The sequence below is a fragment of the Pristiophorus japonicus genome, unplaced genomic scaffold, assembly GCF_044704955.1.
Source record: "Pristiophorus japonicus isolate sPriJap1 unplaced genomic scaffold, sPriJap1.hap1 HAP1_SCAFFOLD_452, whole genome shotgun sequence".
Classification (NCBI taxonomy): Eukaryota; Metazoa; Chordata; class Chondrichthyes; family Pristiophoridae; genus Pristiophorus; species Pristiophorus japonicus.
In genome coordinates this window covers 391,016-412,250 of record NW_027254355.1, presented here as the reverse complement: position 1 = coordinate 412,250, position 21,235 = coordinate 391,016, and the positions used below count along the sequence as shown (strand labels likewise).

The 21,235-nt window shown below is 46.0% G+C and overlaps 1 protein-coding gene across 1 annotated transcript; it reads right to left on the bottom strand.

Annotated features, from left to right (window-relative positions):
* Positions 1-4,198: 4,198 nt before the first annotated feature.
* On the bottom strand, positions 4,199-19,591 carry LOC139252301 (gastrula zinc finger protein XlCGF57.1-like). The gene is made up of 3 exons (XM_070873335.1): positions 19,512-19,591; positions 4,883-5,081; positions 4,199-4,801 (listed from the first exon to the last, which is right to left on the bottom strand). The coding sequence occupies exons 1-3, from the start codon at positions 19,589-19,591 to the stop codon at positions 4,199-4,201; spliced, it is 882 nt and encodes a 293-aa protein (XP_070729436.1).
* Positions 19,592-21,235: the final 1,644 nt, after the last annotated feature.

The window sequence follows — 21,235 nt, the reverse complement described above, 5'->3', positions numbered from 1 at the left end:
ATAGCCATTGGGCTCCACGATGTGAATGCATCAATGAATATCCAGCTGGCATGGGTAATTGAATCCCGCGTGTCCACAGTAACTGACACCAGGTCAGCCCGCTGGATGGAACCTCGGGCGCCCTGAGCTTGATCTAGAAACATAGAAACATAGAAAATAGGTGCAGGAGTAGGCCATTCGGCTCTTCGAGCCTGCACCACCATTCAATATGATCATGGCTGATCATTCACCTCAGTACCCCTTTCCGGCTTTCTCTCCATACCCCTTGATCCCTTAAGCCGTAAGGGCCATATTTAACTCCCTCTTGAATACATCCACTAAACTGGCATGAACAACTCTCTGCGGGAGAGAATTCTACAGGTTAACAAGTCTCTGGGTGAAGAAGTTTCTCATCTCAGTCCTAAATGGCCTACCCCTTATCTGAGGACTGGTTCTGGACTTCCCCAACATCGGAAACATTCTTCCCGCATCTAACCTGCCCCATCCCGTCAGAATCTTATACGTTTCTATGAGATCCCCTCTCATCCTTCTAAACTCCAGTGTATAAAGGCCCAGTTGATCCAGTCTCTCCTCATATGTCAGTCCAGCCATCCCTGGAATCAGTCTGGTGAACCTTCGCTGCACTCCCTCAATAGCAAGAACGTCCTTCCTCAGATTAGGAGACCAAAACTGAACACAATATTCTAGGTGAGGCCTCACCAATGCCCTGTACAATTGCAGTAAGACTTCCCTGCTCCTATACTCAAATCCCCTAGCTATGAAGGCCAACATGCCATTTGCCTTCACCGGTGTCTCCTGTCCCGACTGCCCCCTTACACCAGTTTCCCCTCACTTTTATACCCTGCACTGATCCACCTCTGACAACGGACTCTTTATTTTCTCTGCTGGGTTTGCACAGGAAGTGAGGAAAAGACAGCTGGAACTTCTCTAATCTGTGATTTACAAGGACACTTTCCCTGGTTGCCAGCAGTTACTTTTCTTAAGTAATTTTCTCATTATCCATAAACTCCGCTGCCTGCTGTTTGTTGTGTTTATAGTTTCACAATTATAGGTATAAACATCACACATTATAATCTAACCTATTGTGTTACTCACTCTGGTTTAAGCTTATATTGTGGTTACTAACAGACAAACCCTGTTCTTTCCCCTGATCTGATTACAGGTTCCAACAGTGGGTTCAGTGAATGGAATGTCTTATCAGTGTTGCCATGGTGACCTGCCTGCAGTGAATCGATCGTTTGAGTTTCTAACTCAGACTAAACTTCTCTTTCCCATAATGCACATTATATCAGCCAGTTTATGTCAATGTGTTTCAGCCATGTTATGTTAATATCTCTAAAACCTACAAGGTTTTCAGATATACAAATCGTTAAAAGTAGAAGGACAAATTGATAAAGTGGTTAAACAGCACATGGGATCCTAGGTTTTATAAATAGGGGTGTGGAGTACAAAAGGGCAGGTCATGTAAGCTTGCACAAATCATTGGTTAGGCTGCAGTTCGAATATTGTGTCAGGTTTTGGGGATCTTACACTAGGAAGGAGGCCGAGGCCATGGAGAGGGTGCAGAGAGATTGACTGAGATGATACCAGGGAAGAGAGGCTTTAATTATCAGGGGAGATTGGAGAAACTGGGGCTCTTTTCATTAGAACAAAGGGGAATTGGAGATCTGAGGGAGGAGTTCAAAGTTGATCAGGTAAATGAGGAAAAACTATTTCCACCAGTCAGTGAGTCAGTAACATGTAAAATAGGTGCAGGAGTAGGCCATTCGGCCCTTCGAGTCTTCACCATCATTTAATATGATCATGGCTGATCATGCAGCTTTAGTACCCCATTCCTGCTTTCTCTCCATACCCCTTGATCCCTATAGCCGTAAGGGCCATATCCAACTCCCTTTTGAATGTATCTAACAAACTGGCCTCAACAACTCTCTGTGGTAGAGAATTCCACAGGTTCACAATTCTCTGAGTGAAGAAGTTTCTCCTCATTTCGATACTAAATGGCTTACCCCTTATCCTTAGACTGTGACCCCTGGTTCTAAACTTCCCCAACATCGGGAACATTCTCCCTACATCTAACCTGTCCAATCCCATCAGAATTTTATATGTTTCTATGAGATCCCCTCTCAGTCTTCTCAATTCCAGTGAATATAAGTCTAGCCAATCCAGTCTTTCTTCATGTGTCATTCTTGCCATCCAGGGAATCAGTCTGGTGAACCTTCACTGCACTCCCTCAATAGCAAGGATGTCCTTCCTCAGATTAGGAGACCAAAACTGTACACAATATACAAGGTGTAGTAAGACCTCCCTGTTCCTATACTCAAATCCTCTCGCTATGAAGGCCAACATGCCATTTTCCTTCTTCACCACCTGCTGCACCTGCATGCCAACTTTCAATGACTGATGTACCATGACACCCAGGTCTCGTTGCACCTCCCCTTTTCCTAATGACACCATTCAGATAATATTCTGCCTTCCTGTTTTTGCCACCAAAGTGGATAATCTCACATTTATCGGCATTATACTGCATCTGCCATGCATTTGCCCACTCACCTAACCTGTCCAAGTCAACCTGCAGCCTCTTAGCATCCTCTTCACAGCTCACACTGCCACCCATCTTAGTGTCATCGGCAAACCTGGAGAGATTACATTCAATTCCTTCGCCTAAATCATTAATGTATCTTGTAAATAGCAGTGGTCCCAGCACTGAACTTTGCGGTACCCCACTTGTCACTGCCTGCGATTCTGAAAAGGACCCATTCATTCCTACTCTTCGCTTCCTGTCTACCAACCAGTTCTCTATCCACATCAATACATTACTGCCAATACCATGTGTTTTAATTTTGCACACCAATCTCTTGTGTGAGACCTTGTCAAAAGCATTTTGAAAGTCCAAATACACCACCATCCACTTGTTCTCCCTTGTCCATTTCACTAGTTACATCCTCAAAAAATTCTAGAAGATTTGTCAAGCATGATTTCCCTTTCATAAATCCATCCTGACCTGGACCGACCTGTCACTGCTTTCCAAATGCGCTGTTATTTCATCTTTAATAATTGATTCCAGCATGTTCCCCACGACTGATGTCAGGTTAACCAATCTATATTTCCCTGTTTTCTCTCTCCCTCCTTTTTTAAAAAGTGGGGTTACATTAGCTGCCCTCCAATCCATAGGAACTGATTCAGAGTCGATAGAATGTTAGAAAATGACCACCAATGCATCCACTGATTCTCGGGCCATTTCCTTACTCGAGGGTATCAAATTCAAATCATCAACAAAAGGCGCAGACCCAGGGGTGAACTATCAAGCACTCTGTACAACAATGTTCGGGACACTTACTGTCTCTCCGGATCTGTGTCCGGTGAAGGAACTGATGGGTTTCTCTTTTCTTTGGGTTAAATGATGTTCTCATCGAGGTGATGGATGTCAGTGCTCGGGCATGGGCTATTCTGAGCACCTAGTGTCTGCCTAAAGCAGACTGTAGTCAGGTACAGGAAGGGTTAGATACAGAGTAAAGCTCCCTCTACACTGTCCCATCAAACACTCCCAGGCCAGGTACAGCACGGGGTTAGATACAGAGTAAAGCTCCTTCTACACTGTCCCATCAAACATTCCCAGGGCAGGTACAGCACAGGTTAGATACAGAGTAATGCTCCTTCTACACTGATCCATCAAACAATCCCAGCGCAGGTACAGCACAGGAATGCTGCACTGTCAGTGTTGCCATCTTTCAGATGAGTCGTTCAACCGAGGCCCCATCAGCTCTCAACCAATATCATTCAAACAGATTATCTGGCCATTGCTGTTCATGCCAGCTTGCTGTGTGCAAATCATCTGCTGCATTTCCTATACGGCATCAGTGAATGCACTTCAAGTGCACTTTGATGTTGTTGTACTTCATTGGCTGTAAAGCACTTTGAGACATCCTGAGGTCATGTGAGGTGCTGCATAAGGACAGGTCTTTGTTAAATGAAGGAGAAAAGTTCCAAAAAAGGAACAGTTGGTAACAGGACAACACTTAGTCTCCTCTTATATTGGAGAAATCAAGGAATCGACACACTGTGTGTTGGAACCAAAGCTGATTTATTTGTCAGATATCCAGAAAATTAAACTCCAGCCCAGTTACAGGGGAAACACAGCCCAACTGTCAGAATGAACACCGAGTCCCGACGTGATTCACAGCAGAATCCAATCCTGCAGTCACTTGTGAACGCGCTGGTGTCTCAGCAGGTCGGATGACGTAGTGAATCCCTTCCCACACTCAGAGCAGGTGAACGGCCTCTCCCCAGTGTGAACTCGTTGGTGTTTCAGCAGGTCGGATGACATAGTGAATCCCTTCCCACACTCAGAGCAGGTGAACGGACTCTCCCCAGTGTGAGTGCGTTGATGCATCATCAGACTATTTCTGCTTTTAAAGTTCTTCTCACAGTCAGAACATTTAAAAGGCCTCTTATTAGTGTGAACAAGTAGGTGTGTCGTGAGATGGCATGACGTAGTGAATCCCTTCCCACACTTGGAGCAGGTGAACGGCCTCTCCCCAGTGTGAGTGCGTTGGTGCATCATCAGACTTTTTCTGCTTTTAAAGCTCTTCTCACAGTCAGAACATTTAAAAGGCCTCTTATTGGTGTGAACAAGGATGTGGGCAGTGAGGCTGGAAGACTGAGTGAATCCCTTCCCACACACAGAGCAGGTGAATGGCTTCTCCCCAGTGTGAACTCGCTGGTGTATCAGCAAGTCGGATGACCGAGTGAATCCCTTCCCACACTCAGAGCAGGTGAATGGCCTCTCCCCAGTTTGAACTCGCTGGTGTCTCTGCAGATCCATTTTGGTTTTAAAGCTCTTCTCACAGTCAGAACATTTAAAAGCTCACTTATCAGTGTGAACAAGTTTATGGTGCCCCAGGTTCCCGGGACTTTTAAAGAATTTCCCACAGTCAGAACATTTAAAAGGTCTCTCTGCAGTGTGAACAAGCTGGTGAGCTACAAGGCTGGATGAATGAGTGAATCCCTTCCCACACTCTGAGCAGGTGAACGGCCTCTCCCCAGTGTGACTGCGTCGATGAATTTCCAGCTCAGACGGTGATCTGAATCCCTTCCCACAGTCCCCACATTCCCACGGTTTCTCCATGGTGTGGGTGTCCTTGTGACTCTCCATGTTTGGACGATCAGTTGACGCCTCGCCCACACACAGAACACATTTACAGTTTATCCGTGCTGTGAATGGTGCAATGTTTATTCAGGCTGTGTAACTGGTTAAAGCTCTTTCCACAGGCAGTTCACTGGAACACTCACTCATGTGTTTGTGTCTCGATGCCTTTCCAGTCACACTGATGTTTGAAATCTTTTTCCACAGACAACATTTCTCCTTCTCCTATCAAAGGCCGATGTTATTCAGGTCCTGATGTATCGAGTGACTGTCAGATCTTGACGCGATTTTGGTTCGAGTTCCTCGTCTGCAAATCCTCCCCTTCTATCACCTTGTAAAAGGAGTTTATAAAACTCATCAGTGTAAGTACAGGATAGAAATTCAGAACAGACAATTCTAGTTTCTATGAAACATTCTTTCCTCTCTTGTTCCCCCAAAGCTGTAAATTTCCATCCCACACACTCTCCCTTCTCCTGGAGCTGAAACCCAAACCCATCGCATCATCCCCATCATTTCTTCCTTCTCCCTGTTTTCTTCCTCCCCTGAAGTCGGTGACTCCTACTGGGTTCAGTTCTGCACTCACTAGTTCCCCTCCCTCTGCCTCCCTTATTGGTGCTCACTCTGTCTGGGTTCAGTTCCACACTCACTGGTTCCCCTCCCTCTCCTCCCCTGAAGGTGCTGGCTCTGGCAGGGTTCAGTTCCACACTCACTGGTTCCCCTCCCCTTAAGTTGCTGACTCTGTCTGGGTTCAGTTCCACACTCACTGGTTCCCCTCCCCTGAAGGTGCTGACTCTGGCTGGGTTCAGTTCTGCACTCACCAGTTTCTCTTCAATCTGTGACCCATGTGCCCAATCTCCATGTGTGAACCTCGACAGTGAGAAGGGCGAGAAAAAGAATGGGAGAGCTATAGTGATAGGTCACTCTATTGTAAGGGGAATAGATAGGAGTTTCTGCAGCCGCAACCGAGACTCCAGGATGGTATGTAGCCTCCCTGGTGCAAGGGTCAAGGATGTCTCGGAGCGGCTGCAGAGCATTTTGGAGAGGGAGGGTGAACAGCCAGTTGTCGTGGTACATGTAGGTACCGACGATATAGCTAAAAAGTGGGAAGAGGTCCTACAAGCTGAATTTAGGAAGCTAGGAGTTAAATCAAAAAGTAGGACCTCAAAGGTAGTAATCTCTGGATTGCTACGAGTGCCACATGCTAATCAGAGTAGAGGGAGCAGGATAGTTAGAATAAATACGTGGCTTCAGCAGTGGTGCAAGCGGGAGGGATTCAAATTCCTGGGACATTGGAACCAGTTCTGGGGGAAGTGGGATCTGTACAAATGGGACGGTTTGCACTTGGGCAGGACTGGAACTGATGTCCAGGGGGTAACATTTGCTAATGCAGTTCGGGAGTGTTTAAACTAATATGGCAGGGGGATGGGAACCTATGCAGCGAGACAGGGCGAAGTAATATGGAGTCAGAAACAGATGGTAGAAAGGTAAAAAGCAATAGTGGAAGGCCGAGTAAATAAAGGCAAGAAACAAAAAGGGCCACGCTACATCATAATTCTAAAAGGACAAAGGGTGTTAAAAAAACAAGCCTGAAGGCTTTGTGTCTTATCGCAAGGAGTATCCGTAATAAAGTGGATGAATTAAATGTGCAAATAGATGTTAACAGATATTATGTGATTGGGATTACAGAGACGTGCCTCCAGGATGATCAGGACTGGGAACTCAACATCCAAGGGTATTCAGGAAGGATAGAATAAAAGGAAAAGGAGGTGGGGTAGCATTGCTGGTTAAAGAGGAGATTAATGCAATAGTTAGGAAGGACATTAGCTTGGATGATGTGGAATCTATATGGGTAGAGCTGCAGAACACCAAAGGGCAAAAAACGTGAGTGGAAGTTGTGCACAGACCCCAAAACAGTAGTTGTGATATTTGGGAGGGCATCAAACAGGAAATTAGGGGTGCATGCAATAAAGGTGCAGCAGTTATCATGGGTGACTTTAATATGCATATAGATTGGGCTAACCAAACTGGAAGCAATACGATGGAGGAGGATTTCCTGGAGTGCATAAGGGATGGTTTTCTAGATCAATATGTCGAGGGGGGAGGCCATCTTAGACTGGGTGTTGTGTAATGAGAGAGGATTAATTAGCAATCTCGTTGTGCGAGGCCCCTTGGGGAAGAGTGACCATAATATGGTGGAATTCTACATTAGGATGGAGAATGAAACAGTTAATTCAGAGACCATGGTCCAGAACTTAAAGAAGGGTAACTTTGAAGGTATGAGGCATGAATTGGCTAGGATAGATTGGCGAATGATACTTAAGGGGTTGACAGTGAATGGGGAATGGCAGACATTTAGAGACCGCATGGATGAACTACAACAATTGTACATTCCTGTCTGGCATAACAATAAAAAGGGAAGGTGGCTCAACCGTGGGTATCAAGGGAAATCAGGAATAATATTAAAGCCGAGGAGATGGCATACAAATTAGCCAGAAATAGCAGCGAACCAGGGGACTGGGAGAAATTAAGAACTCAGCAGAGGAGGACAAAGCGTTTGATTATGGCAGGGAAAATTGAGTAGGAGAGGAAACTTGCAGGGAACATTAAAACGGACTGCAAAAGCTTCTATAGATATGTAAAGAGAAAAAGATTAATAAAGACAAACGTAGGTCCCCTGCAGTCAGAATCAGGGGAAGTCATAACGGGGGACAAATAAATGGCAGACCAATTGAACAAGTACTTTGGTTCGGTATTCACTAAGGAGGACACAAACAATCTTCCGATATAAAAGGGATCAGAGGGTCTAGTGAGAAGGAGGAACTGAGGGAAATTCTTATTAGTCGGGAAATTGTGTTGGGGAAATTGAAGGGATTGAAGGCTGATAAATCCCCAGGGCCTGATGGTCTGCATCCCAGAGTACTTAAGGAGGTGGCGTTGGAAATAGCGGATGCATTGACAGTCATTTTCCAACATTCCATAGACTCTGGATCAGCTCCTATGGAGTGGAGGGTAGCCAATGTAACCCCACTTTTTAAAAAAGGAGGGAGAGAGAAAACAGGGAATTATAGATCAGTCAGCCTGACATCGGTAGTGGGTAAAATGATTGAATCAATGATTAAGGATGTCATAGCAGCGTATTTGGAAAGAGGGGACATGGTAGGTCCAAGTCAGCATGGATTTGTGAAAGGGAAATCATGCTTGACAAATCTTCTGGAATTTTTTGAGGATGTTTCCAGTAGAGTGGACGAGGAGAACCAGTTGATGTGGTGTATTTGGACTTCCAGAAGGCTTTCGACAAGGTCCCACAGAAGAGATTAGTTAAAGTACATGGGATTGGGAGTAGTGCGCTGACGTGGATTGAGAACTGGTTGGCCGCCAGGAAGCAAAGAGTAGGAGTAAATGGGCACTTTTCAGAATGGCAGGCTGTGACTAGTGGGGTACCGCAAAGTTGTGTGCTGGGGCCCCAGTTGTTTACATTGTATGTTAATGATTTAGACGAGGGGATTAAATGTAGTATCTCCAAATTTGCGGATGACACTAAGTTGGGTGGCAGTGTGAGCTGCGAGGAGGATGCTATGAGGTTGCAGAGTGACTTGGATAGGTTAGGTGAGTGGGCAAATGCATGGCAGATGAAGTATAATGTGGATAAATGTGAGGTTATCCACTTTGATGTTAAAAACAGAGAGACAGACTATTATCTGAATGTTGACAGATTAGGAAAAGGGGAGGTGGAACCAGACCTGGGTGTCATGGTACATCAGTCATTGAAGGTTGGCATGCAGGTGCAGCAGGCAGTTAAGAAAGAAAATGGCATGTTGGCCTTCATAGCGAGGGGATTTGAGTACAGGGGCAGGGAGGTGTTACTACAGTTGTACAGGGCTTTGGTGAGGCCACACCTGGAATATTGTGTACAGTTTTGGTCTCCTAACTTGAGGAAGGACGTTCTTGCTATTGAGAGAGTGCAGCGAAGGTTCACCAGACTGATTCCCGGGATGGCGGGACTGACAAATCATGAAAGACTGGATCAACTTGGCTTATGTTCACTGGAGTTCAGAAGAATGAGAGGGGACCTCATAGAAATGTTTAAAATTCTGACGGGGTTAGACAGGTTAGATGCAGGAAGAATGCTCCCAATGTTGGGGAAGTCCAGAACCAGGGGTCACAGTCTAAGAATAAGGGTATGCCATTTAGGACCGAGATGAGGAGAAACTTCTTCACCCAGAGAGTGGTGAAGCTGTGGAATTCTCTACCACAGAAAGTTGTTGAGGCCAATTCACTAAATATATTCAAAAAGGAGTTAGATGTAGTCCTTACTGCTAGGGGGATCAAGGGGTATGGCGAGAAAGCAGGAATGGGGTACTGAAGTTGCATGTTCAGCCATGAACTCATTGATTTGCGGTGCAGGCTCGAAGGGCCGAATGGCCTACTCCTGCACCTATTTTCTATGTTTCTATGTTTCTATAACTCCAAAAATCAATCTATCTCGGCCTTGGATATATTCAGAGACTCAGCATCCACAGCCATCTGAGGCAGAAAAGTCCAACGATTCACAACCTTCTGTGTGAAGAAATTCCTCCTCATTTCAGTTTTAAATGGCCGACCCCGTATCCTGAGACTGTGATCCTTGGTTCTAGACTCCCCAGCCAGAGGAGACAACCTCTCGGCATCACCCTGTCAATCCCCTTCAGGATTTTTTCTGTTTCAATGAGATAATCTCTCATTCTTCTGAACTCCAGAGAGAATAGACCAAATCTACACAATCTTTCATCATAAGACAGCCCTCTCATCCCAGGAATCAATCCAGTGAACCTCCGTTGTACCGCCTCTTAGATAAGGAGACCAAAACTGTGCACAGTACTCCAGGTGTGGTCTCACCAAGGCCCTGTACAATTGTAGCAAGATTACCTTACTCTATTACTCCAGCCCCTTGCAATAAAGGACAACATGTGAATAGCATTCCTTATTTTTGCTGTATCTGCATGCTCGCTTTCTGTGTTTCTTTAACAAGGACACCTAAATCTCAATGAACACCAGCATTAAAAAAATTCTCACCATTTAAAAAATATTTGTTTCTATTCTTCCGACCAAAGTAAATAACTTCACATTTCACTACATTGTACTCCATCTGCCACCTTACTTTGTAAGTAGTAATTTACCAACATTCCCTGGGGAAGTCCCAGCAGATTGGAAAACTGCAAATGTAACGCCCCTATTTTAAAAAGGAGGCAGACAAAAAGCAGGAAACTATAGATCAGTTAGCCTAACATCTGTGGTTGGGAAAATGTTGGAGTTTATTATTAAAGAAGCAGTAGCAGGACATTTGGAAAAGCAAAATTCGGTCAGGCAGAGTCAGCATGGATTTATGAACGGACCCTCGAGCCTGCTCCGCCATTCAATAAGATCATGACTGATCTGATCATGGACTCAGCTCCACTTCCCCACCCGCTCCCCATAACCCCTTATCCCCTTGTTTAAGAAACTGTCTATTTCTGTCTTAAATTTATTCAATGTCCCAGCTTCCACAGCTCACTGAGGCAGCGAATTCCACAGATTTACAACCCTCTGAGAGAATAAATTTCTCCTCATCTCTGTTGCAAATGGTTACAGTCGCATTTATTAAGATCAATCCTTACTTCAGGGCGTGATTAATGGTCTCCTGAAAGAAGGGAGTTTGACACCTTGAGGCTTCATTGCGAATGATTTCCTGTCATATTACTTCTTTTTGATTTTATTTGCATTGCTGTGAAAAGGCAAAACATTTTACTTGAGCAAGAGGGTGGCTGCTCTTGGACAACACCTGGAAGTAACGTTAAGCTATTGGCACAGTCATGGGAGCATCGTGGTGATTGCTGCTTGTGATTAATAGATTGGGGGGAGAGGGGCGGTGGTTGATGAAGCATCTAAATTTACATTTACTTCTCATACATAGAAAAAAATACAATTGAAAAGTAGGAAAGTTATGCTAAACCTGTGTCGAATGATTTAGATGAAGGAAGTGAGTATAATATCTCCAAATTTGCAGATGACACTAAGCTGGGTGGCGGTGTGAGCTGGGAGGAGGATGCTAAGAGGCTGCAGAGTGACTTGGACAGGTTAGGTGAGTGGGCAAATGCATGGCAGATGCAGTATAACGTGGATAAATGTGAGGTTATCCACTGTGGTGCCAAAAACATGAAGGTAGAATATTATCAATGGCGGCAGATTAGGAAAAGAGGAGGTGCAATGAGACCTGGGTGTCATGGTACATCAATCATTGAAAGTTGGCATGCAGGTACAGCAGGCGGTGAAGAAGGCAAATGGCATGTTGGCCTTCATTGCGAAAGCATTTGAGTATGGGAGTAGGGAGGTCTTAATGCAATTGTCCAGGGCCTTGGTGACGCCTCACCTGGAATATTGTATTCATTTTTGTTCTCCTAATCTGAGGAAGGACGTTCTTGCTCTTGAGGGAGTGCAGCAAAGGTTTACCAGACTGATTCCCAGGATGGCAGGACTGTCATATGAGAAGAGACTGGATCAACTGGGCCTTTATACACTGCAGTTTAGAAGGATGAGAGGGGATCTTATAGAAATATATAAAATTCTGACGGGACAGGATAAATTAGATGCAGGAAGAATGTTGGGAAGTCCAGAACTAGGGTTCACAGTCTTACGATAAGGGGTAAGCCATTTTGGACCGAGATGAGGAGAAACTTCACTCCGAAAGTAGTTAACCTGTGGAACTCTCTACCGCAGAGAGTTATTGATACCAGTTCTTTAGATATATTCAAGAAGGAATTAGATATGGCCCTGACGGCTAAGGGGATGAAGGGTATGGAGAGAAAGCAGGAAAGAGGTACTGAGATGAATGATCAGCCATGATCTTATTGAATGGTGGTTCAGGCTCGAAGGGCCGAATGGCCTACCTCTGCACCTATTTTCTATGTTTTCATGTTTCTATGAACCTTGGTTAGATCACACTTGGTGTACTATGACATCTTTCAGTTATTGCGCCAAATATTGTTTCTATTATTATCACAAAGACTTGTTTCCTCCTCGTCCCGGCTTCAGTTATTACTGCACTAGAACATTCCCACAGATATCAGAAGATGTTGAGGAGGAAACAGTGAAGGTCACAGTCAAAAGAAAGAAGATTGTGGCAACAGAAATAGTGCACCATTCTCTAGAGAGTAACAAGTGTTTCATTATTTTCAAATGAGGGAACTATTCGGTCAGAGAATTACAGATTTATTAACCTCATGCCAGGTACAGGTAGTTTTATTTTTACCATCACTTACACCAATCATCACATACTCCAGGTGTATATTAGGAGCTTCTGTGTGATGGTGAGGCGATCATGGGACAATAAAGCTCAGAGACAGGTAGGGGGCTGCTCATTATCCTCAGTGTGATTGAATCCCCTTTCCCATTGAATACTGTGGACAGACATGGTCACCATGGTAACGGAATGGTCAGTGTGACATCACTTTATAAACAAGACAATGGGTTATCAATAAATGTTAATGATATTAAACTATCGGCAATTACATTCTGAATAAAAAGATATAAAATGGTGAAAAATAACTGGTGAAGATAATCATTTATTTTTGAAGAATACACTTGCAAACATTAAGAATGATGTACTTTGCACACCCACACAACCCACATATATAGAATGAGGTGTGTGCTATTTTTCCAGATGTTCCTCTTTACCAGATGGAGTTACTCATCTCGGCGGACATTAGGACCCTGCGGCCGCCCATCCGGCGGTGCTGTGAGGTCACGGTTCCCGGCTCTGTCTGACACAATCAGTGGGCCAGGCAAAGCTCAATAGAAAATCCTGCAGGAAAAACAATCCTTAATATTAAAATCTGTGAGCAGTTGGCACAAGACACAGTGTAAATTAGTAACCTTTAACACACAGAGTGCCACTAAGTAGTTCAAATGCAGGGAATTGCTCACCTTCAGTCCTGTCCCTCAATCCCAGTCCAACTCTGGCAATTTCGAAGAATGAGAGGTGATCTTATCAAAATTGATAAGATTCTGAGGGGATTTGACAGGGTAGATGCAGAGAGAATGTTTCCCCTCGTGGGGGAATCTAGATCTAGGGGGTATAGTTTTACTATAAGGGTCGCCCATTTAAAACTGAGATGAGGAGTAATTTCTTCTCTCAGAGGGTCGTGAATCTGTGGAAATTTGTACCCCAGAGAGCTGTGGAGGCTGGGTCATTGCAGAAATTTAAGTGGAGATAGATTTTTGAACGATAAGGGAGTCAAGAGTTACGGGGAGCGGGCAGGCAAGTGTAGATGAGTCCATGATCAGATCGGCCTTGATATTATTGAATGACGGAGCAGTCTCGAGGGTCGAAATTGCCTAATCCTGCATCTATTTCCTATTACATTTGGACACAGTCGGGTCCTAAGGGATAGTGGGCAAATGAGGGTATATGGAGTTAGGTCACAGATCAGCCACGATCTCACTGAATGGCGGAACGGGCTCGAGGGGCTGAATGGCCTCCTCCTGCTCCTGTGATCGAGAGTTGGCAGGGTGGGCCTTCCTCACCACAGGGTGCGCACTGATAACATGCGTGCATTGTTGAGACAGAAAGCAGTAAACTATAGACCAGTAAGCCTAACATCTGTCATTGGGAAAATGCTGGAGTCCATCATTAAGGAAGCAGTAGCGGGACATTTGGAAAATAATAATGCAGTCAAGCATAGTCAACATGGTTTTATGAAAGGGAAATCATGTTTAACAAATTTGCTGGAGTTCTTTGTGGAAATAATGTGTAGGGTAGATAAAGGGGGGACCAGTGGATGTGGTGTATTTGGATTTCCAAGAAGCATTCGATAAGGTGCCACATACCTGCACAAGATAAAAGTTCGTGCGGTTGTTGGTAATATATTAGCATGGATGGAGAATTGGCTAATTAACAGAAAACAACGAGTCGGGATAAATGGTTCGTTTACCGATTGGTAAACTGTAACTAGTAGAGTGCCACAGGGATCGGTGCTGGGGCCTCAAATTTTTACAATCTTATGTTCTGATGAGAGCGGGACCATAGTTCGCCCCTTGATCAGCGTTGGTCTGGAACCACTCGAAGAAAATGGAGGCATGCGGAAACATGTTAACAGAGCCTAAAAGCGGAATTGAAATCAGAAAATACTGGAACCACTCATAGCAACTGAGGAACTGCCCCCAAATCCTTTGCTCCACCATTGGCGGCCGTGAATTCAGCCGCCTGGAGCCCTGAGCTCTGGATTCCCCTGCCTAAACTTCACCGCCTCTCTTTCCTCCTTTAGGACGCTGCACAAAATCTACCAAACGTTTTGGCCACCTGTCCCAATAGCAACAACAACTTGTATTTATAAAGCACCTTTAATGTAGTGAAGCGTCCCAAGGTACTTCACAGGAGTTAATCTCCCCACGCACCAACTCACAGTCCCAGACCCCCGGGTTAATCTCCCCACACACCAAATCACAGTCCCAGACCCCCGGGTTAATCTCCCAACACACCAACTCACAGTCCCAGACCCCGGGTTAGTCTCCCCACACACCAACTCACAGTCCCAGACCCCGGGTTAATCTCCCACACACCAACTCACAGTCCCAGACCCCTGGGTTAATCTCCCTCACACCAACTCACAGTCCCAGACCCCGGGTTAATCTCCCACACACCAACTCACAGTCCCAGACCCCGGGTTAATCTCCCACACACCAACTCACAGTCCCAGACCCCTGGGTTAATCTCCCACACACCAACTCACAGTCCCAGACCCCTGGGTTAATCTCCCACACACCAACTCACAGTCACAGACCCCGGGTTAATCTCCCACACACCAACTCACAGTCCCAGACCCCGGGTTAGTCTCCCCACACACCAACTCACAGTCCCAAACCACGGGTTAATCCCCCCACACACCAACTCACAGTCCCAGACCCCGGGGTTAATCTCCCCACACACCAACTCACAGTCCGAGACCCCGGGGTTAATCTCCCCACACATCAACTCACAGTCCCAGACCCCCAGGTTAGTCTCCCCACACACCAACTCACAGTCCCAGACCCCGGGGTTAATCTCCCCACACACCAACTCACAGTCCCAGACCCGCGGGTTCATCTCCCAACAATTCAACTCACAGTCCCAGACCCCCGGGTTCATCACCCAACACACCAACTCACAGTTCCAGACCACGGGTTAATCTTCCAACACACCAACTCACAGTCCCAGACCCCGGGGTTAATCTCCCCACACACCAACTCACAGTCCCAGACCCCGGGTTAATCTCCCACACACCAACTCACAGTCCCAGACCCCTGGGTTAATCTCCCTCACACCAACTCACAGTCCCAGACCCCGGGTTAATCTCCCACACACCAACTCACAGTCCCAGACCCCGGGTTAATCTCCCACACACCAACTCACAGTCCCAGACCCCTGGGTTAATCTCCCACACACCAACTCACAGTCCCAGACCCCTGGGTTAATCTCCCACACACCAACTCACAGTCACAGACCCCGGGTTAATCTCCCACACACCAACTCACAGTCCCAGACCCCGGGTTAGTCTCCCCACACACCAACTCACAGTCCCAAACCACGGGTTAATCCCCCCACACACCAACTCACAGTCCCAGACCCCCAGGTTAGTCTCCCCACACACCAACTCACAGTCCCAGACCCCGGGGTTAATCTCCCCACACACCAACTCACAGTCCCAGACCCGCGGGTTCATCTCCCAACAATTCAACTCACAGTCCCAGACCCCCGGGTTCATCACCCAACACACCATCTCACAGTTCTAGACCACGGGTTAATCTTCCAACACACCAACTCACAGTCCCAGACCCCCAGGTTAGTCTCCCCACACACCAACTCACAATCCCAGACCCCGGGTTAATCTCCCCACACACCAACTCACAGTCCCAGACCCCGGGTTAGTCTCCCCACACACCAACTCACAGTCCCAGACCCCCGGGTTAATCTCCCCACACACCAACACACAGTCCCAGACCCCGGGTTAGTCTCCCCACACACCAACTCACTGTCCCAGACCACGGGTTAATCTCCCCACACACCAAATCACAGTTCCAGACCCCGGGTTAATCTCCCCACACACCAACTCACAGTCCCAGACCCCGGGTTAGTCTCCCCACACACCAACTCACTGTCCCAGACCACGGGTTAATCTCCCCACACACCAAATCACAGTCCCAGAACCCGGGTTAATCTCCCCACACACCAACTCACAGTCCCAGACCCTCGGGTTAATCTCCCCACACACCAACTCACAGTCCCAGACCCTCGGGTTAATCTCCCCACACACCAACTCACAGTCCCAGACCACGGGTTAATCTCCCCACACACCAACTCACAGTCCCAGACCCTCGGGTTAATCTCCCCACATACCAACTCACAGTCCCAGACACCGGGTTAATCTCCCCACACACCAACTCACAATCCCAGTCCCCCGGGTTAATCTCCCCCCACACCAACTCAGTCCCAGACCCCCGGGTTAATCTCCCAACACACTAACTCACAATCCCAGACCCCCGGGTTAATCTCCCCCCACACCAACTCACAATCCACTCCCACTCTGACCTCGGTCTTCTCCAATGTTCCAATGAAGCTCAATTCAAGCTCGAGGAACAGCACCTCATCGTTCGTTCAGGCACTTTACAGCCTACTCGAGTTAACAACGAGTTCGACAATTTCAGACCATAACCTCTGCCCATATTTTATCCCTTTCAAGCCTTCGTTTTTACCAACTGCTCCCTTTATCTTTTTTTAAATCTTTCCCATGGCAGCTGGTGATGATTCTGCTATTCACACACTATCTAGACTCATCTTTTGTTTCCTAACTCCAGCCATTACCATCTCCAATTCTGCCCACCATCCCTTTTGTCTCTCTAGTCTCTCCTGCCCTCCAGCCTATCACAGACCTTCCCTTTTGTTCTTTCCTCCCCGCGGCTCCTCTTTCAGGGCCGCAACACTTCCTTAAAAATCTAGTGCATTTCGAACTATTTCCAGTTCCTACGAAGGGTCTTCGACCTGAAACGTTAACTGTCTTTCTCTCCACAAATCCGCTGAGACGTCCAGCATTTTATGAAATGTATCCCATGCTGTTATGAGAAACATGAGATCAAATAGCAGAGGCTTTGGCCATCATTTTGCAAACCTCTCTGGCTACAGGTGTGATGCCGGAGGACTGGAAGACTGCTACATTTGTACCTTTGTTTAAAAAGGAAGATAGAGATAGACTGAGTAACTACAGGCCAATTAACTCAACCTCGGGGGTGGTAAAATTATTGGAAAATATTCTAAGGAACAGGATAAATTTAATTTAGAAAGACATGTATTAATCAAGGAAGGTCAATATGGATTTGTTCAGGGAAGGGCGTGTCTGAATAACTTAATTGATTTTTTTGAGGAGGCAACAAGAATGATCGATGAGGGTAGTACATTTGATGTAGAGTATGTCGTTTTTAGCAAGGCTTTTGATAAGGTCCCACATGGCAGACTGCTCCTGCAAGTGAAAACCCATGGGATCCAGGGCAATGTGGCAAGTTGTATCCAAAATTGTATCAGAGGCAGGAAGCAAAGGCTAATGGTTGATTGGTGTTTTTGTGACTAGAAGGCTGTTACCAGTGGGGTTCCACAGGGCTCCCTAGTAGATCCCTTGCATTTTGTGGTCTATATCCATGCTATAGACTGGAATATATGGGGAAATAAGTAAGCAGTTTGCAAGTGATACATAAATTGGCCATGTGGTTGATAATGAAGAAGAAAGCTGTAGACTGCAGGAAGTTATCAATGGACTGGTCTGGTGGGCAGATTCGTAGCTAATAGAATTTAATCCGGATAAGTGTGAGGTAATGCATTTGGGGAGGGCTAACATGGCAAGGGAATACACGTTAAATGATAGGACATTGAGAAGTGTAGAGGAACAGTGGGACCTTGGAGTGCAGGTCCACAGATCTCTGAAGGTAGCAGACCGGTTGGATAAGGTGGTTAAGGATGCATACGGAATACTTGCCTTTATTAGCTGAGTCATATAATATTGGAGCAGGGAGGTTATGCTTGAAAAGTATAAAACACTAGTTAGATCACAGCTGGAGTCACCACTTTAAAAGAAAGGTGTGATTGCACTGGAGAGGGTACAGAGGAGATTTACGAGGATGTTGCCTGGACTAGAGATTTTCAGCAACGAGGAAAAATTAAATATGCTTGGTTTGTTTTCTTTGGAACAGAGGAGGCTGAGGAGCGAGCTGATTGAACTGTGTAAAATTATGTTTGTAGATGACACTAAGCTGTGTGGCGGTGTGAGCAGTGAGGAGGATGCTAAGAGGCTACAGTTTGACTTGGACAGGTTAGGTGAGTGGGCAAATGCATGGCAGATGCAGTATAATGTGGATAAATGTGAGGTTATCCACTTTGGGGGCAAAAGCACGAAGGCAGAATATTATCTGAATGGTGACAGATTAGGAAAAAGGGAAGTGCAACGATGCCTGGGTGTCATGGTACATCAGTCATTGAAAGTTTCCATGCAGGTACAGCAAGTGGTGAAGAAGGCAAATGGTATGTTGGCCTTCATAGCTAGGGGATTTAAGTATAGGAGCAGGGAGGTCTTAGTGCTGATGTACAGGGCCTTGGTAAGGCCTCAACTGGAATATTGCGTTCAGTTTTGGACTCATAATCTGAGGAAGGACGTTCTTGCTATTGAGGGAGTGCAGCGAAGGTTCACCAGACTGATTCCTGGGATGCCAGCACTGACATATGAGGAGAGACTGGGCCGACTGGGCCTGTATTCACTGGAGCTTAGAAGGATGAGAGGGGATCTCACAGAAACATATCCAATTCTGACGGGACTGGACAGGTTAGATGCAGGAAGAATGTTCCCAATGTTGTGGAAGTCCAGGACCAGAGGACACAGTCTAAGGATAAGGGGTAAGCCATTTAGAACTGAGATGAGGAGAAACGTCTTCACTCAGAGAGTTGTTAACCTGTGAACTTCTCTACCGCAGAGAGTTGTTGATGCCAATTCATTGGATATATTCAAGAGGGAGTAAGATATGGCCCCTTGCAGCTAAAGGGATCAAGGGGTATGGAGAGAAAGAAGGAAAGGGGTACTGAGGTGAATGATCAGCCATGATCTTATTGAGTGGTGGTGCTGGTTCGAAGGTTAGAATGGCCTACTCCTGCACCTATTTTCTATGTGTCTATGTTGGTCCTAGATAGAATGGGTAGGAAGGATCTGTTTCTCTTAGCAGAGGGGGGTCAACATCCAGGGGGCGTGACAATGAATGCAAGCTTTCGCCCATTGCATGAGAATCAATTAATTTTTATATATGCATATCACGTTGACAATGCGCACACATGCCTCATGTCTACCCAGGTTCCAACTCGGAGTTCTGAGCAATCTTCTTCTTCTTACGCAGTCCCTCGGAGTCGAGGATGAATTGCTTCGACATGAATTCTAAGGTGGCTGATGAGTCCAATCCGGGACCAACAGACTCTGTCGCAGGTGGGGCAGACATGGTTGGAGGGACGGGTGTGTGGGGTGCTTGTGTTGCCGTACGCTCCTTCCGTTGTTTGTGCTTGGCTTTCGCGTGCTCCCAGCGAAGTGACTCGATGTGCTCTGCGTCTCGGATGCTTCTCCTCCACTTTGAGCAGTTTTGGGCCAGGGAATTCCAAGAGTCACTGTTGATGTTGCATGTTTTTCAAGGATACTTTTAGGGTGTCCTTGATGCGTTTTCTCTGCCCACCTGGGGCTCGCTTGCAGTGTAGGAGTTACGAGTAGAGCGCTTGCTTCATGTCAGGCATGCAGACCCCCGTCCATCGGAGCTGATCGAGTGTGGTCAGTGCTTCAATGCTGGGGATGTTGGCCGGAGAGACAACATTGCTGATCGTCCACATGACCGATTCTATCTCCCAAACCAAGGTTGAGGGGCTGCATTAGTTGCATGTGATGTATTAGTTTGTGGGGCCGTATTAGTTTTAGGGTGTATCAGTTTGATGTGTTGCATTAGTTTGAGGAGCTGCATTAATTTGAGTGGCTGTATTATTTTGGGGGTCAGTATTAGGTAGATAATTTGGTTAAGAAGGCATACGGAATACTTGCTTTATTAGCCGAGGCTGGGGTGGGGTGTCTCCAATACTGGTTAGGCCACAGCTGGAGTAATGCATGTAGCTCTGGTCATCACATTACCGGAAGGACCTGATTGCACTGGAGAGGGTACAGAGGAGGTTTAAGAGGATGTTGCCGGGAGTGGAGAATCTAAGTTATGAGGACAGATTGGATAGCAGGATTTGTTTTCATTGGAACAGAGGAAGCTGAGGGGAGACCTCATTGAGGTGTATAAAATAATATGTGGCCTAGATATAATGGTTAGAAAGGGCCTATTTCCATTAGCAAAGCGATCAACAACCAGGGGGCATAAATTTAAAGTAATTCGTAGAACGTTTAGGGGGTACTTGAGGGTAAATGTCTTCACGCAGAGGGTTGTGTTGGTCTGGACCTCACTGCCTGAAAGAGTGGTAGAGGCAGAAATCCTCACCGCATTTAAAAAGTACTTGGATGTTCACCTGAAGTGCCGTAACTTGCAGGGTTATGGACCTAGAGCTGAAAAGTGAGATTAGGTTAGATAGCCTCTTGTTGGCTGGCATGGCCTCGATGGGCTGAAATGGCCTCCTTCCATGCTGTAAACTTCTATGATTCTATGAATCTATGATTAGTGTGAGGGACTGTATTATTTTGAGGGGCTGTATTAGCTTCAGGGGCTCGATTAGTTTGACGGGATATATTAGTTTGAGGTATTTTATTAATTTGAGGGACTATATTAATTTAATGTCTTGTATTAGTTTGAGGGCCCATATCAGTTTGAGGGCCCGTATTAGTTTAATGGGCTGTATTAGTTTGAGGTCTGTATTAGTTTGAGGGGCTGTATTAGTTTGAAAAGCTTTATTTGAGAGGCTGTATTAGTTTGAGTGTCTGTGTTAGTTTCATCGACTGTATTATTTTGAGGGTCTGTATTAGTTTGAGGATCTGTATTAGTTTGAGAAGCTGTATTAGTTTGAGGGGCTGTATTAGTTTGAGAAGCTGTATTTGTTTGAGG

Excerpts from the sequence above, each read along its gene's own strand:
- LOC139252301 (XM_070873335.1), bottom strand. The coding sequence starts at position 19,591 with ATGTCGAAGCAATTCATCCTCGACTCCGAGGGACTGCGTAAGAAGAAG. Across the intron at positions 5,082-19,511 it reads AACTCCGAGTTGGAACCTGG|ATCACCGTCTGAGCTGGAAA; the intron begins GTAGACATGAGG and ends GAAGGGATTCAG. Across the intron at positions 4,802-4,882 it reads ACCTGGGGCACCATAAACTT|CGAGTTCAAACTGGGGAGAG; the intron begins GTTCACACTGAT and ends CAGAGACACCAG.